Source organism: Schistocerca serialis, chromosome 2 (assembly GCF_023864345.2).
Source record: "Schistocerca serialis cubense isolate TAMUIC-IGC-003099 chromosome 2, iqSchSeri2.2, whole genome shotgun sequence".
NCBI classification, from domain to species: Eukaryota; Metazoa; Arthropoda; class Insecta; order Orthoptera; family Acrididae; genus Schistocerca; species Schistocerca serialis.
This window is the reverse complement of record NC_064639.1, coordinates 316,705,114-316,718,753: the sequence shown is the minus strand read 5'-3', so window position 1 is coordinate 316,718,753 and position 13,640 is coordinate 316,705,114. Positions and strand designations below refer to the sequence as shown.

Sequence of the window (13,640 nt, the reverse complement as noted above, 5' to 3'; positions counted from 1 at the left end):
TAGTTCGTTGCGTTTGGTCTGAGGGGACGTCACAAGACATCTGTTCAAGTTGATCGTTGATTCTTTGACTCAGTTTTTTTATCACAGAGCGAGCACGCAGCCCTCTGATCGAACACGCTGAGCCACCGTGCCGGCGACCACTCAGCTACCGGTGGCGGACAGCGTAAGTGTAATGACGAAGTCAGGTATAAAGTACAAACACAAGTGTCTCGGTTTTTTACTCTCTGAAATCTGGTCAGCCAAGGTAATGTGACCAGAATGAGTATGAAAATAAATGAAATTTCTTAATCTTTGCACGTAATTTCATTGCAATATTTTATTGGAAACAAAAGTAATCTGCAACTTTTTGGTACATAGAGATCCAGATCTAAAAAAAAAAAAAAAAAAAAAAAAAAAAAAAAAAAAAAAAAAAAAGGAAACACACGAATGGAAATAGGTGGTTGGGCAGTCCTGCTGTGAAGATGGCTGTCAGATGAGTGGCTGCGACGGCACGGATGACGTTTAGTGGTGGTAACCCCCGAAGCCACCGAAGCTGGAGTACCCGCCTCCGAATCCCCCGTAGCCTCCGCCGAAGCCGGCGTCCTTGACGACGACGGGCACGGGCTGCTTGACGAGCACGGGGTGAGGTACGGCCACGGGCACGGCCTCGGGCACGCTCACGGGGAACGGCACCGGCTTCTCCACGGGCACGGGGTACGGCTGCGGCACGTGCACGGGGTACGGCCTGTCCACGGGCACCTTCACGGGCACGCTGACCGGGTACGGCACGTTCCTCTCCACCGGCACCGGGTACGGCTGCGGTACCGGCACCGGCACCTCCTTGGTGATGGTGACGGCCTTGACCTCCCCATAGCCGCCCCCAAAGCCGTACCCGCCACCGTAGCCGTACCCGCCCCCGTAGCCGCCTCCGTAGCCGTACCCGCCTCCGTAGCCGCCGCCGAAGCCACCATAGCCGAGCCCCAGCAGGCCTCGCTTCTCCGTCTTGGCACGCGCTTTCTCTTCCGCGGCAGAAAGGCAGCACACCGCCAGCAAAACTGCGCACACCTGCGAACAACGGCAAACGCTCAACGAGCTACTGTGCAATCGAGGTTCAAAGCACAGTGAAAGTAAGAATGGAAGACTAAGAATAAAGCCTAGGGTTTCAGACATGAAACTTCTCACTTCGGCTTGAAAGATGTGAATTTCTGCTGTGTATGTGTGGAAGTACGATCAGTCACAAATACACAACTGGCCATTAAAATTGCTACACCAAGAAGAAATGCAGATGATTCATTGGACAAATATATTATACTAGAACTGACTTGTGATTACATTTTCACCCAATTTGGCTGCATAGATCCTGAGAAATCAGTACCCAGAACAACCACCTCTCGCCGTAATAACGGCCTTAATACGCCTGGTCATTCAATCAGAGCGTGGATGGCGTGTACAGGTACAGCTGCCCATGCAGCTTCAACACGATACCACAGTTCATCAAGAGTAGTGACTGGCCTATTGTGACGAGCCAGTTGCTCGGCCACCATTGCCAAGACGTTTTCAATTGGTGACAGATCTGGAGAATGTGCTGGCCAGGGCAGCAGTCGAACATTTTCTGTATCCAGAAAGGTCCGTACAGGATCTGCAACATGCGGTCGAGCATTATTCTGCTGAAATGTAAGGTTTCGCAGGGATCGAATGAAGGGTAGAGCCGCGGGTCGTAACACGTCTGAAATGTAACGTCCACTGTTCAACGTGCCGTCAATGCGAACAAGAAGTGACCGAGACGTGTAACCAATGGCACCCCATTCCACCACGCCGGGTGAGACGCCAGTATGGCGATGACGAATACACGATTCCAATCTGCGTTCACCGTGATGTCGCCAAACGCGGATGCGACCATCATGATACTGTAAACAGAACCTGCATTCATCCGAAAAACTGACGTTTTGCCATTCGTGCACCCAGGTTCTTCGTTGTGTGCACCATCGCAGGCGCTCCTGTCTGTGATGCAGCGTCAAGGGTAACCGCAGCCATGGTCTCCGAGCTGATAGTCCACGCTGCTGCAAACGTCGTCGAACTGTTCGTGCAGATGGTTGTTGTCTTGCAAACGTCCCCATCTCTTGACTCAGAGATTGAGACGTGGCAGCACGATCCGTAACAGCCATGCGGATAAGATGCCTGTCATCTCGACTGCTAGTGATACGAGGTCGTTGGGATCCAGTACGGCGTTCCGTATTATCCTCCTGAACCCACCGATTCCATATTCTGCTAACAGTCATTGGATCTCGACCAACGCGAGCAGCAATGTCGCGATACGATAAACCGCAATTGCGATAGGCTCGAATCCGACCTTTATCAAAGTCGAAAACGTGATGGTACGCATTTCTTCTCCTTACACGAGGCATCACAACAACGTTTCACCAGGCAACGCCGGTCAACTGCTGTTTGTGTACGAGAAATCGGTTGGAAACTTTCCTCATGTCAGCACGTTGTAGGTGTCGCCACCGGCGCCAACCTTGCGTGAATGCTCTGAAAAGCTAATCATTTGCATATCACAGCATCTTCTTCCTGTCGGTTAAATTTCGCGTCTGTAGCACGTCATCTTCGTGGTGCAGCAATTTTAATGGCCAGTAGTGTATGAATTCGTTTGTTTCATAGAAGAAACATAGTTCATTCTTGACTCGGGCTCGGGTATAAACTAACTGATGATAGCAACGAAACCGTCGCTGGAGCGACAATCAGGCTTCCATGCGGCGTCGTTAATTGAAGGCGGTACGCTGCGCCCAGCTTAAAACTGTATAAAAGATTTCATCAGACCGCAAGTAATGAACTACAAAGACACTTAGCAAGTACTTGTATGTGTTACATACAGTACATTATTATTAGTGTACTTAAAAACAGTGGCTAATTGTCAAAGGAAGCAAGGACGACTGTGTGTAGTAATAATAGGAAAATTCTGTAACAGACTGGCACTCCCTAATTCCACACGATTTCAATAGCTAAGCTAGGTTAACTACAAAACTGTTATGAGAAGAGCATTCCGCTACCTCCCCATTTGACAGTTAATCATTCTCTTGTTTTTCTTCCCCAGGAATTTTTTTTTCAGTTGTTACCATCTGATGCCTAACGGCGAGTGTACAAGCTGTATCTTCCATATTGCTGATGGCCGTGAGATGCAACAACCCGTTACACGCTTCGCTAACACGTCAGACAGCTGCTCCAACCTTTTACAACAGACGGCATCCGCACTGTCAGTCAAGAAAGGTAAAACGAAATACCTTTAAAAGAATCGTTCGTCGAAGCATGAACCGAGCAACAGGCAATGCCTGTAGAAATTGATAAGAAACAACTCTATATAACTCAGATTCTCCACTCAAAAAAACAAGCCAACGAAATAATAGAGAACTTATCAAAATTTCTGGATATTCTGTAATTGCTACATATGAAAAGCAAAACATTTTCAGAAATCTGTTCCTTATGCCAAAGAACTTTCTGTAAACAAAACCAACCGATTTTCTACAGAAATCACTATGTATAACTGTTTGGAGTTTAGTAAAGAAAAAACTTCTTCGATGTACCTCAGTAACTGTGTCGTGAGGTTCAAGCCCTCTTCCGCGGTTTTTCCCTGGTTTCCCGTGAAACTCGACTAATTGGTGAGGCGTAATTAGTAATCTACGCAGAATACATCTACAGCTACATAATTTCAATATAGCTAGGTGACAATCCCTGCATTGCCCGGGCATTCGTTTTGCTAATTTTCTATGAGAAACGAAAACAAAAAACCGAACTTTGTTTATAGCATACTATCAAAAAATATCATTGACATGTATCCGTGAAAACACCTCTGAAATTACGAGGCAGTCAAACAAAGAAACGTGCATAAAGTAAAAATCTGTAAGTACAGTACCCAAACTAAGAAACGTACGAAGGTAATCCCAAAAGTAAGGTCTCCTATTTTTTATAAGTACATACACCTGTTTATTTCTACAATGGTTTACATCAGTTTACAGCTTGAACATTTACCTATTTTTCGACATAATCACTATTTCTGTCGATGCATTTTTGTAGACGCTGTGGCAGTTTTTGTATGCTCGTGTCTTACCTGCTCGCCGCCATGCTGTTCAGAAAGTTATGAACCTCTTCTTTCACCTCGTCGTCGGAGCTGAATCGCTGGGACCACAATTAACTACCGGAAGGTGTGCGCAAGATAAGTGCCACGCATGCTGACTGAGGACCACATGCGGCAACGAGTTGATGCTTCCCGCGTATTTCTTCACCGCCTTGCAGCCGAACAGGACAACTTCCTGGACTCAATTGTCACGTGTGACGAAACCTGGGCATACCACTTTACACCTGAGACCAAGCAACGATCACGCCAGTGGCGGAATCCTTCTTCGCCAAAGCCACGGAAATTCAAACAAACACAGTGTGCCGGTAAAGTCATGACAACAGTTTTTTGGGATCGGAAAGGAGTATTGTTGGTCGACTTTATGCCCACTGAGACCACAATTAACACTGACGGGTACTGTGCGACTCTGAAAAAACTCAAACGGGCAATTCAGAACCGGAGAAGAGGAATGTTGAGCAAGGGCGTACACATTCTCCATGACAACGCTCGCCCACACATCGCTCGGCAAACCGTTGCTCTCCTGCAACAGTTTCAGTGGAACGTAATCACCCACCCACCCTATAGTCCTGACTTGGCGCCCAGTGACTATCACCTGTTCCCTAGGTTAAAAGAACATTTGGCCGGAAAGCGATTCAGCTCCGACGACGAGGTGAAAGAAGAGGTTGATAACTTTCTGCACAGCACGGCGGCGAGCTGGTATGACATGGGCACACAAAAACTGCCACAGCGTCTACAAAAATGCATCGTCAGAAATAGTGATTATGTCGAAAAATAGGTAAATGTTCAAGCTGTAAACTGATGTAAACCATTGTCGAAATAAACTGGTCTATGTACTTACAAAAAAATAGGAGACCTTACTTTTGGAATTACCCTCGTAGTGTCTGTGTACGTTACACGCAGCTGTCTCGCGTGTCTACAACGCGATTTTGTAAACGCGTCTATAACAACGGCGCTTCATTGCTCTATAGACGGCTACAGTTTTGCCCTACAGCCGTTTGCCCTTCGCAGTTGACTGCTGTAAAACCGCTCCCAGGTGTCACGGATTTTCTTGCGTTGACTGGGAGACAGTCATACCAGTGAAGAATAGATGTATAAAACTTCGCACATGACACGGCATTTTTCACGCATCTCGTTGTTTGTGACTTGGTAGGCAATAAAAACCTCCTAAATCCACCAGTCTGTGAAAACGTAATTCCAGTAACTATTAACTCCATAGTCAAAGGGAGATTTGAAAGTGCATGGATTTCTCTAATCTGTCGAACTAGGTTTCAACTATACAGTTACACATGTAGCAAACTTTCTGTATTACTTTATGTTGTTCTTTAAGAGACCGTTTTTGCATCACCTACAAAATTTAACAAAATAGTGTTATGAGGTTTTCATCGCCTATCATCGAATTATAATTCTGTAGCTGCATTTAGCAAAATATTTGAATACTGTCAGAGAAATTTATTTCGAATGCAGTTAGCAGTACAGAAGTAATACATTTAAATTTCATGCATGAAGCTGTAGTTCTTACGCATCCCATTGTTTATGACATCACATCTCCTGAAACTATGACAAGTAGGTGGTTGTTACCCCCCACAGCGATAGAGTATTTGGTTCAAATCTGTCGAGTGGTTTAGGAGGAGCTGTGGAACAAAGACACACACATATACATCCATTTTTATAATATGTATCGATTATAAAGTCCATGTAACATTTACAAACATCAGTATAGCTAAATGGTCAAACATAACATAGCAAATGATGCAGTACGTAAAAGACAAGCTCGCAGAATCTTTTTCATTTATTTTTAATTGGTGCTAGCCACTAGCATCTGTAGTTGCTGAAAATCTACATCTACATTTATACTCTGCGAACCACTGTGAAGTGGATGGTAGAAGTTACGCCCCACTGTACCAGTTATTAGGGATACTTCCCGTACCACTCACATACAGAGCGCGGGAAGAATGATGGTTTGAATGCTTCTATGCATGCTGTAATCAGTGTAACCTTGTCCTCACGTTCCTTATGAGAGCGATATATAGGGGGTTGTAGTATATTTCTAAAATTATCATTTAAAGCCGGTTGTCGAAACTCTATAAGTAGGATTCCTCGGGATAGTTTTCGTCTATCTTCAAGAGTCTGCCAATTCAGTTCTTTCAACATCTCTGTCTCACTCTCCCGCAGGTCAAACAGAACTGTGACCATTCGTGCTGCCCTTCTCTGTATACGTTCAATATCCCCTGTGAGTCCTATCTGATATTGGTCCCACACAATTGAACAATATTCTAGAATAGATCGCACGAGTTATTTGTAAACAATTTCCGTTGTAGATTAACTGCACTTCCCCAGTATTATACCAATGAACTGGACAAAGCCTGTTGCCTGCTTTGCCCACAACTGAGCCTATGTGATCATTCTATTTCATGTCCCTATTAATGTTACACCCAGGTATTTGGATAAGTTTGCCGATTGAAGTTGTGACTCACTGACGTTATATTCATACGACGCTATGTTTATCGTTTTGTGAAGTCCTCAATTTTATATTATTGAACTTTTAAAGCAAGTTACCAATCTTTGCACCACTTTGAAATCTTATCAGGGTCTGATTGGATGTCTGTGAAGCTTCGTTAATTGTAGTTAACTGCATCACCAACTAAAATTCTGATGTTACTATTAGTATTGTCTGCAAGATCAGTAACATACTACAAGAACAGCAAGGGACCCAGTATAACTCCTGCGTACAGCCGAGTTACTTCTACATCTGTCGATGACTCTGCATCCAAATTAACATGTTTTATCCTCCCTAGAAATAAATCCTTACTGTAGTCACAAGTTTCGCCTGATACCCCATACGATCGTACTTTTGATAATAAGCATAAGTGTGGTACTCAGTCAAATTCTTTTCGGAAACAGAGAAATTCTGCATCTATCCGACTGCCTTGATCCATGGCTTTCAGGATATCATGCGAGAAAAGTGCGAGCTGGGTTTCACGTGAACTATGTTTCCGCAATCCATGTTGGTTGGCGTGGAGAAGGTCGTTCTGTTCGAGATACTTTATTATGTATACGCTCAGAATATGTTCTAAGATTCTGTAACGAATGGGTGTCAAGGGTACTGGACGGTAGTTTTGTGGATCACTTCTGGTGGCCGTCTTATAGACAGGTGTAACCTGTGCTTTCTTCCAGCAACTCGGTACGGTTTTTTGTTCGGGGGATCTACGATAGATAGTAATTAATAGAGGAGCTAACTCAACCGCAGATTGGGTATAGAATGTTACAGGGATTCCGTCAGGTCTTATGGCTTCGTTCAATTTTAACGATTTCAACTTTTTTGTCAACGTCATTAACACTCATACCTTATCAGTGATGAAAGTTTCTTTGAATTGGGGACGTACTCCTGGGCTTTCCTTTGTAAAGGAACATTTGAAAACAGAGTTAACCATTCCTGGTTTTTCTTTGTTACTCTCAATTTCAGTGCTGTTTTGTCCACGAGTAAGTGGATACTAGCTTTGATGCCACAGACAGCCTCTACAAATGACAATATTTTGCAACGGTAGTTATTCAAGGTTTCATGCGTTTCTCTCTCAACAACCAAACGCCTTTCATTCAACATGTCTCTATCTACAGCTCTATGCTTTGTTTTACAGCTAATTTGCTGTAGTCTCTGTTTCTTTAAAAGTTTCTTTGCAGTGATTGTTTACCACGGAGGATCTCTCCCGTCATGAATTGTTCTGCTGGATGCTTATCTATCCATTGCATGGTCAACTATTCCTTCGAGGTTTAGTCATTGTTCCTTTACATGGTCCTGTCTTGAACTAAAAGTTTCAGCTTCCCCACTGGCAATGACATTAGGGCTTCTTTGTCTATGGCGGCAAACCAGGCAGGAAAAGCGTTTGGTGTGCTAGAATTTGATTGTTGTCAATAGGCAGTGAGTGTGCAACGATATTTCCAGACACAAGGTCACCAGTTTACAACAGCATGAAATGAAATGATCGTATTGTACTGAGACCCTGGAGACCCCACCTCGGGTAGTTCGGCCAGCGAGTTGCAAGTCTTTTCAGGTGACACTGCACTGGGCGACTTGCGTGTCGATGATGATGAGGACAACACAACACCCAGTCCCCGAGTGGAGATTCAAATGATTCAAATGGCTCTGAGCACTATGGGACTTAACATCTGAGGTCATCAGTCCCCTAGAACGTAGAACTACTTAAACCTAACTAACCTGAGGACATCACACACGCCCATGCCCGACGCTGGATTCGAATCTGCGACAGTAGCGGTCGCGCGGCTCCAGACTGAAACGCCTAGAACCGCTCGGCTACAAAGGCCGGCCCCGAGTGGAGAAAATCTCCGATCCACTCGGAAATCGAATCAGGGCCCGCTGCATGGCAATCAGACGTACTTAAAACTCAACTGAGGAGGCGAACTACAAGAGCGTAGCGAGGTGGAGCAAGAAATCTGAGGACGACGTTCGGGCATACCGGGAGCGTCAGAACAGACAGTGAACCGTGTAAGGGACGTGATGTTGCGAACTCATACAAAGTCTACCTCTCGAGACCTTGTGCAGAGTTGAACATTACTCAGCCAACATCGTGGAAAATCGTTCGTAAGCGATTAAGAATGAAGCCGTCCAAATTGCATTTCTTGCAAGCCACAAACCAGGACGCGAAACTGTGCCATCTGCAGATCTGCATTCATAAGCAGAACCATACTGAAAAAGACGACTTCACTACAATTCACTCTTCAATAACAAACCTACTTTTCGTATTTCGGGAAATATTATTTGACACAACATAGGCATATGGGGTAGAGAACCTACATGTAACGATCGAACAAGTCCAGGACTCTGATAAAGTAAACGTGTTCTATGTCGTATCTCATAAGGTAGTCAATGGACCCTTCTTCTTCATTAACAGAACTGTGAATGGTATCAACCATCTTGACAAGCTGCAATTGCGGCCAATTGTACAACTTCATACTGAAGACAGGGATTTCCATCTGTCAACAAGATGGCACTCCTCCACATTTCCACAACTGTGTACAACATTACTTGAAAAGACATCGCCACGTCTCTGAATGGGCCGTGTTACGGCTGCTGACCTGGCGCCACTCGAGCGCCCAGCACAGTCGCCGGACTTGACGCCTTGTGGTTTTGTCTTGTGGATTTAAATCAAGCATAGCGTTTGTGTTCCACCTCTACCACAGAACCTGGAAGACGTATGACATCGCGTCGTGGAAGCTGTTCTTAGGGTCGCTCCTGACATGCTGGATCGGGCATGGACAGAGTTGGGCTATCGATCAGATATGTGTCGTGTGACAAAGGGTATACACATACAAAATTGTAAAAAAATTTGATTGTTTGTGTTTCATATGATGTATCATTTTTTACGTTATTCTTGGCTATTTATCTGTAACATTTTTTGTTGAAATGTTTCGCGTTCTTTATAATTACCATGTATAGCGAAGAAAGAATACAAACACACTATAAAAATGGAGGTACGTACACTATGATATCAAAGGTATCCGGACACCCCCCAAAACATACGGTTTTCATGTTAGGTACATAGTGCTGCCACCTACTGCCAGGTACTCCACATCAGCGACCTCAGTAGTCATTAGACATCGTGAGAGAGCAGAATGGGCCCTCTGCAGAACCCACGGACTTCGAACGTGGTCAGGTGATTGGATGTCACTTGCGTCATACGTCTGTACGCGAGATTTCCACAATCCTAAACATCCCTAGGTCCAATGTTTCCGATAGGATAGTGAAGTGGAAACGTGAAAGGTCACGTACAGCGCAAAAGCGTACAGGCCGACCTCGTCTGTTGACTGACAGAGACCACTGACAGTTGAAGAGCGTCGTAATGTGTCACAGGCAGACATCTGTCCAGACCATCACACAGGAATTACAAACTGCATGCATCAGGATCCACTGCAAGTACTATGACGGTTAGGCGGGAGGTGAGAAAACTTAGATTTCATGGTCGAGCGGCTGTTCATAAGCCACGCATCACGCCGGTAAATGCCAAACGACCTCTCACTTGGTGTAAGGAGCGTAAATATTGGACAACTGAACAGTGGAAAAACGTTGTTTGGATTGACGAATCACGGTACGCAATGTGGCGATCCGATGTCAGTGTGTGGGTTTGGCGAATTCCCGGTGAACGTCATCTGCCAGCGTGTGTAGTGCCAATAGCAAAATTCGAAGGCGGTGGTGTTATCGTGTGGTCGTGATTTTCATGGAGGGGGCTTCCACTCCTTGTTGTTTTGCGTGGCACTATCACAGCACAGGCCTTCATTGATGTTTTAAGCACCTTCTCGGTTCCCACTGTTGAAAAGCAATTCGCAGATGGCAATTGCATCTTTCAACACGATCGAGCACCTGTCCATAACGCACGGCCTGTGGCGGAGTGGTTACACGACAATAACATCATTCCTGTAATGGACTGGCCTGCACAGACTCCTGACCTGAATCCTACAGAACACCTTTGGGATGTTTTGGAACGCCGACCTCGTGCCAGGCCTGACAGACCTCTCCTCGGAGCAGTACTCCGTGAAGCATGGGCTGCCATTCCCGAAGAAACCTTCCAGCATCTGATAGAACGTATGCCTGCGAGATTGGAAGCTGACATCAAGGCTAAGGGTGGGCCAAGACCATACTGAATTCCAGCATTACCGATAGAGGGCGCCACGAACTTGTAAGTCATTTTCAGCCAGGTGTCCGGATACTTTTGATCACTTAGTGTATACATGTGTGTACTCATGTATGTTCCACATCTCTTCCTAAGTCACTGTACCAATTTCAACCAATTTTGGTACACATATTAGTTAAAATGTGGAAAGAAATACTGAGGGAGTTAAAACCACCAGCCTCCATGTGGAGTGAACGGGATAAAGTCGAGAGAAAAAAGGAAGGAGGAGATGGACAGACAGTGAGAGGAAGAAGGATATGGGGACAGATAGAGGGGGGGGGGGGAGCAAGAGAAGGACGCGGAAAGTGGGAGGGGTAATTGACTGAGAGAAAGAAAAGGTGAAGAAAATGTGGACAGAAAAGATGGACAGAAAAGGCAAAGAGGAGAAGATGGACACAGTCAGGTGGAGGAAGCATAGGCAGTAAAGGGGGAGCAGGAGATGAGCAGATGGAGAGGATAGCGGAAATGGGCAATGAATGGGAAGAGGAGGAGATGGACAGAGGAGAGGAGGAGATGGACAGAGGATGGAAAGAGGAGGAGATGAGCAGGGAGATGGGTAGGAGAAGAACAGAGAGATGGGGTGGGGAGTAGGAAGTGGACAGAGAGAGAGAGGCAAGAGGAGATGGACAGAGAGGAGGTGGAGGGAGAGATGGACAGAGAGAGTGGGAATGAGGAGATGGACTATTAGAAGACTGGAACAAATACATACCCGGGTAACGTCGGGTATTCATCTAGTGACAGAAATAAAATAAAGGTTTAACAGTGGGATTAAAATTCAGAGAGAAAAGCTTTCAGTTATAGTATAATGTTTTACATTGCTATCCTCAGTGAAAGGAGAAAGAAATAGAGGACTTGTCGAATGGCATGAACTGTCTAATGAACACACACTTGCATTGAGAGCAAACTGAATAAAGACGGGAGGAGTGAGGAGTATCAGAAATGAATTTAGCGATAAACTCAACATAAAAATTGGGAACCGGGAAGTTAAGGAATTCTGCTGCCTTGGAAACAAGATCGTGCATGACGTACGAAGCAAGGAGGACATAAAAAGCAGATTAGCACAGACAAAGAGAAGTCTGCTAGTATCAAACATCGGCTTTAATCTGTGAAACAATTTTTTGAGAAGGTACGTCTGGAGCATAACATTGTATGACAGTGCGTCATGGACTGTGGAACAACCGGAAAGGAAGAAAATCGAAGCGTTTGAGACGTGGTGCTATGGAAGGAAGATAAAAAGTAGATGGACTGATAAGATAATGAATGAGGAGGTTTTCTGAAGAATCGACGAGGAGAGGAACATGTGGAATACACTGACAAGAAGAAGGGACAGGATGTTGGGACATGGATTAAGACATCAAGGAATAACTTCCATGGCACTTGAAGGTACTGTAGAGGGTAAAAACTGTGGAGATAGACAGCGATTGAAAAATATCCAACAAATAATTGAGAACGTAGGTTGCAAGTGCTATTCTGAGATGAAGAGGTTGGCACAGGAGAGGAATTTGTGGCGGGCCGCATCAATGACGATAGAGAAAATTACAGTGTCTAGCATTTGACTGAGTGCATCTCAGTGTAACGTAAGCGTATGTGGTCGCACGACAGCATAGTATAGCTTTACCCATACTATTGCCTTCCATCAGAATTCGAATCATTTGTCTCTAGGTCTAGGACCAACGGTATAGCACGCGTCAGCGCTTTCGGCTATTGATGTGTGGAACGATAAATTAATGAAGTAATATGAGAGTGGTTGACGAGCTGATTTCAGGCTTAGAGGGTTGAAGATGACCTAAGACAATGGCGCTTCATTGAACGATCACTGGCGTCCACGCCGCGTTCACGCCCTTACAGCGTTATTGCGATATTAACAGATTGACAACACACTGTAGCCTTAGTTTCGCAGTACGCCTAACTTCTTGTGTAGTAATCATCGAACTCTTAAAAATAGAAAGTTATAGTTTATGACGATGTGGCGCCGGGTCTCCCATAAATTGTAGCGCGTGATGTTCTACATGTGCCGTTGTTATTGTTAGTTTAAAACACATCTATTGGCCATTAAATACGTTGACAGAGTCAGTAAATGTTAAGATCGGTATGACACATAAAAGATATAATTATGATGCAGCAAGGAGAAAATAGGATGGATATTCAAATGGTTCAAATGGCTCTAAGCACTATGGGACTTAACATCTGAGGTCATCAGACCCCTACACTTAGAACTACTTATACCTAACTAACCTAAGGACATCACACATACCCATGCCCGAGGCAAGATTCGAACCTGCGACCGTAGCAGCCGCGTGGTTCCGGACTGAAGCGCCTAGAACCGCTCGACCACAGCGGCCGGCGGATGGATATTACGCAGTTTAATTTACACAAATTTTTAGAGAAGTTGTGATTTTAAGAGTAGTCGTGTCGTGCACTGTTACAACTAAATGGAAAACCGACATAATATTGTTTTCAACTGCTTATCGGCAACACGTATTTATCTAGAATTGCTGAAAGTTTGGAAAGAGACTGCTTCATTTACTAAATTTAAGAAATAAGCACTGAATTCAAATGTGGTAACACTTCTCATGAGGATGAATAATGTAAAGGACATTCCAACACTCTACTCACAGATGAAAACATCGAGAGAGTGCAAAATGTGGTTTTAAACGATCGGTTATTAATGGTGTATGTAATAGCTAAATTCGTAAATATGTCAGAAGGAAGCTTTCGGTACATTTAGCATGAAGATTTAGCTACGAGGAAGCCTTATATAGAGCGAATGTCACAGTTATTGAATGCTGCCCGAAATGAAAGGCGAAAACGAATCCACTAATATTGCTTGGACCTATTTTTTTAAGTCC

The 13,640-nt window shown here is 44.7% G+C and overlaps 1 protein-coding gene across 2 annotated transcripts in view; it reads right to left on the bottom strand.

Annotated features, from left to right (window-relative positions):
- Positions 1-412: 412 nt before the first annotated feature.
- Positions 413-13,640, bottom strand: part of LOC126455535 (cuticle protein 64-like) — a 30,006-nt gene continuing 16,778 nt past the window's right edge. The window contains exons 2-3 of one of the 2 annotated variants that reach the window (XM_050091286.1): positions 936-1,044; positions 413-905 (exon numbers count right to left, since the gene is read on the bottom strand). In XM_050091286.1, the coding sequence (XP_049947243.1) occupies positions 502-905; positions 936-1,044 (513 nt within the window). In that variant the 3' untranslated portion in view covers positions 413-501. Of the gene's footprint in view, positions 1,045-13,640 lie in introns of both variants that reach the window. The other variant, XM_050091285.1, reaches the window with a different exon arrangement.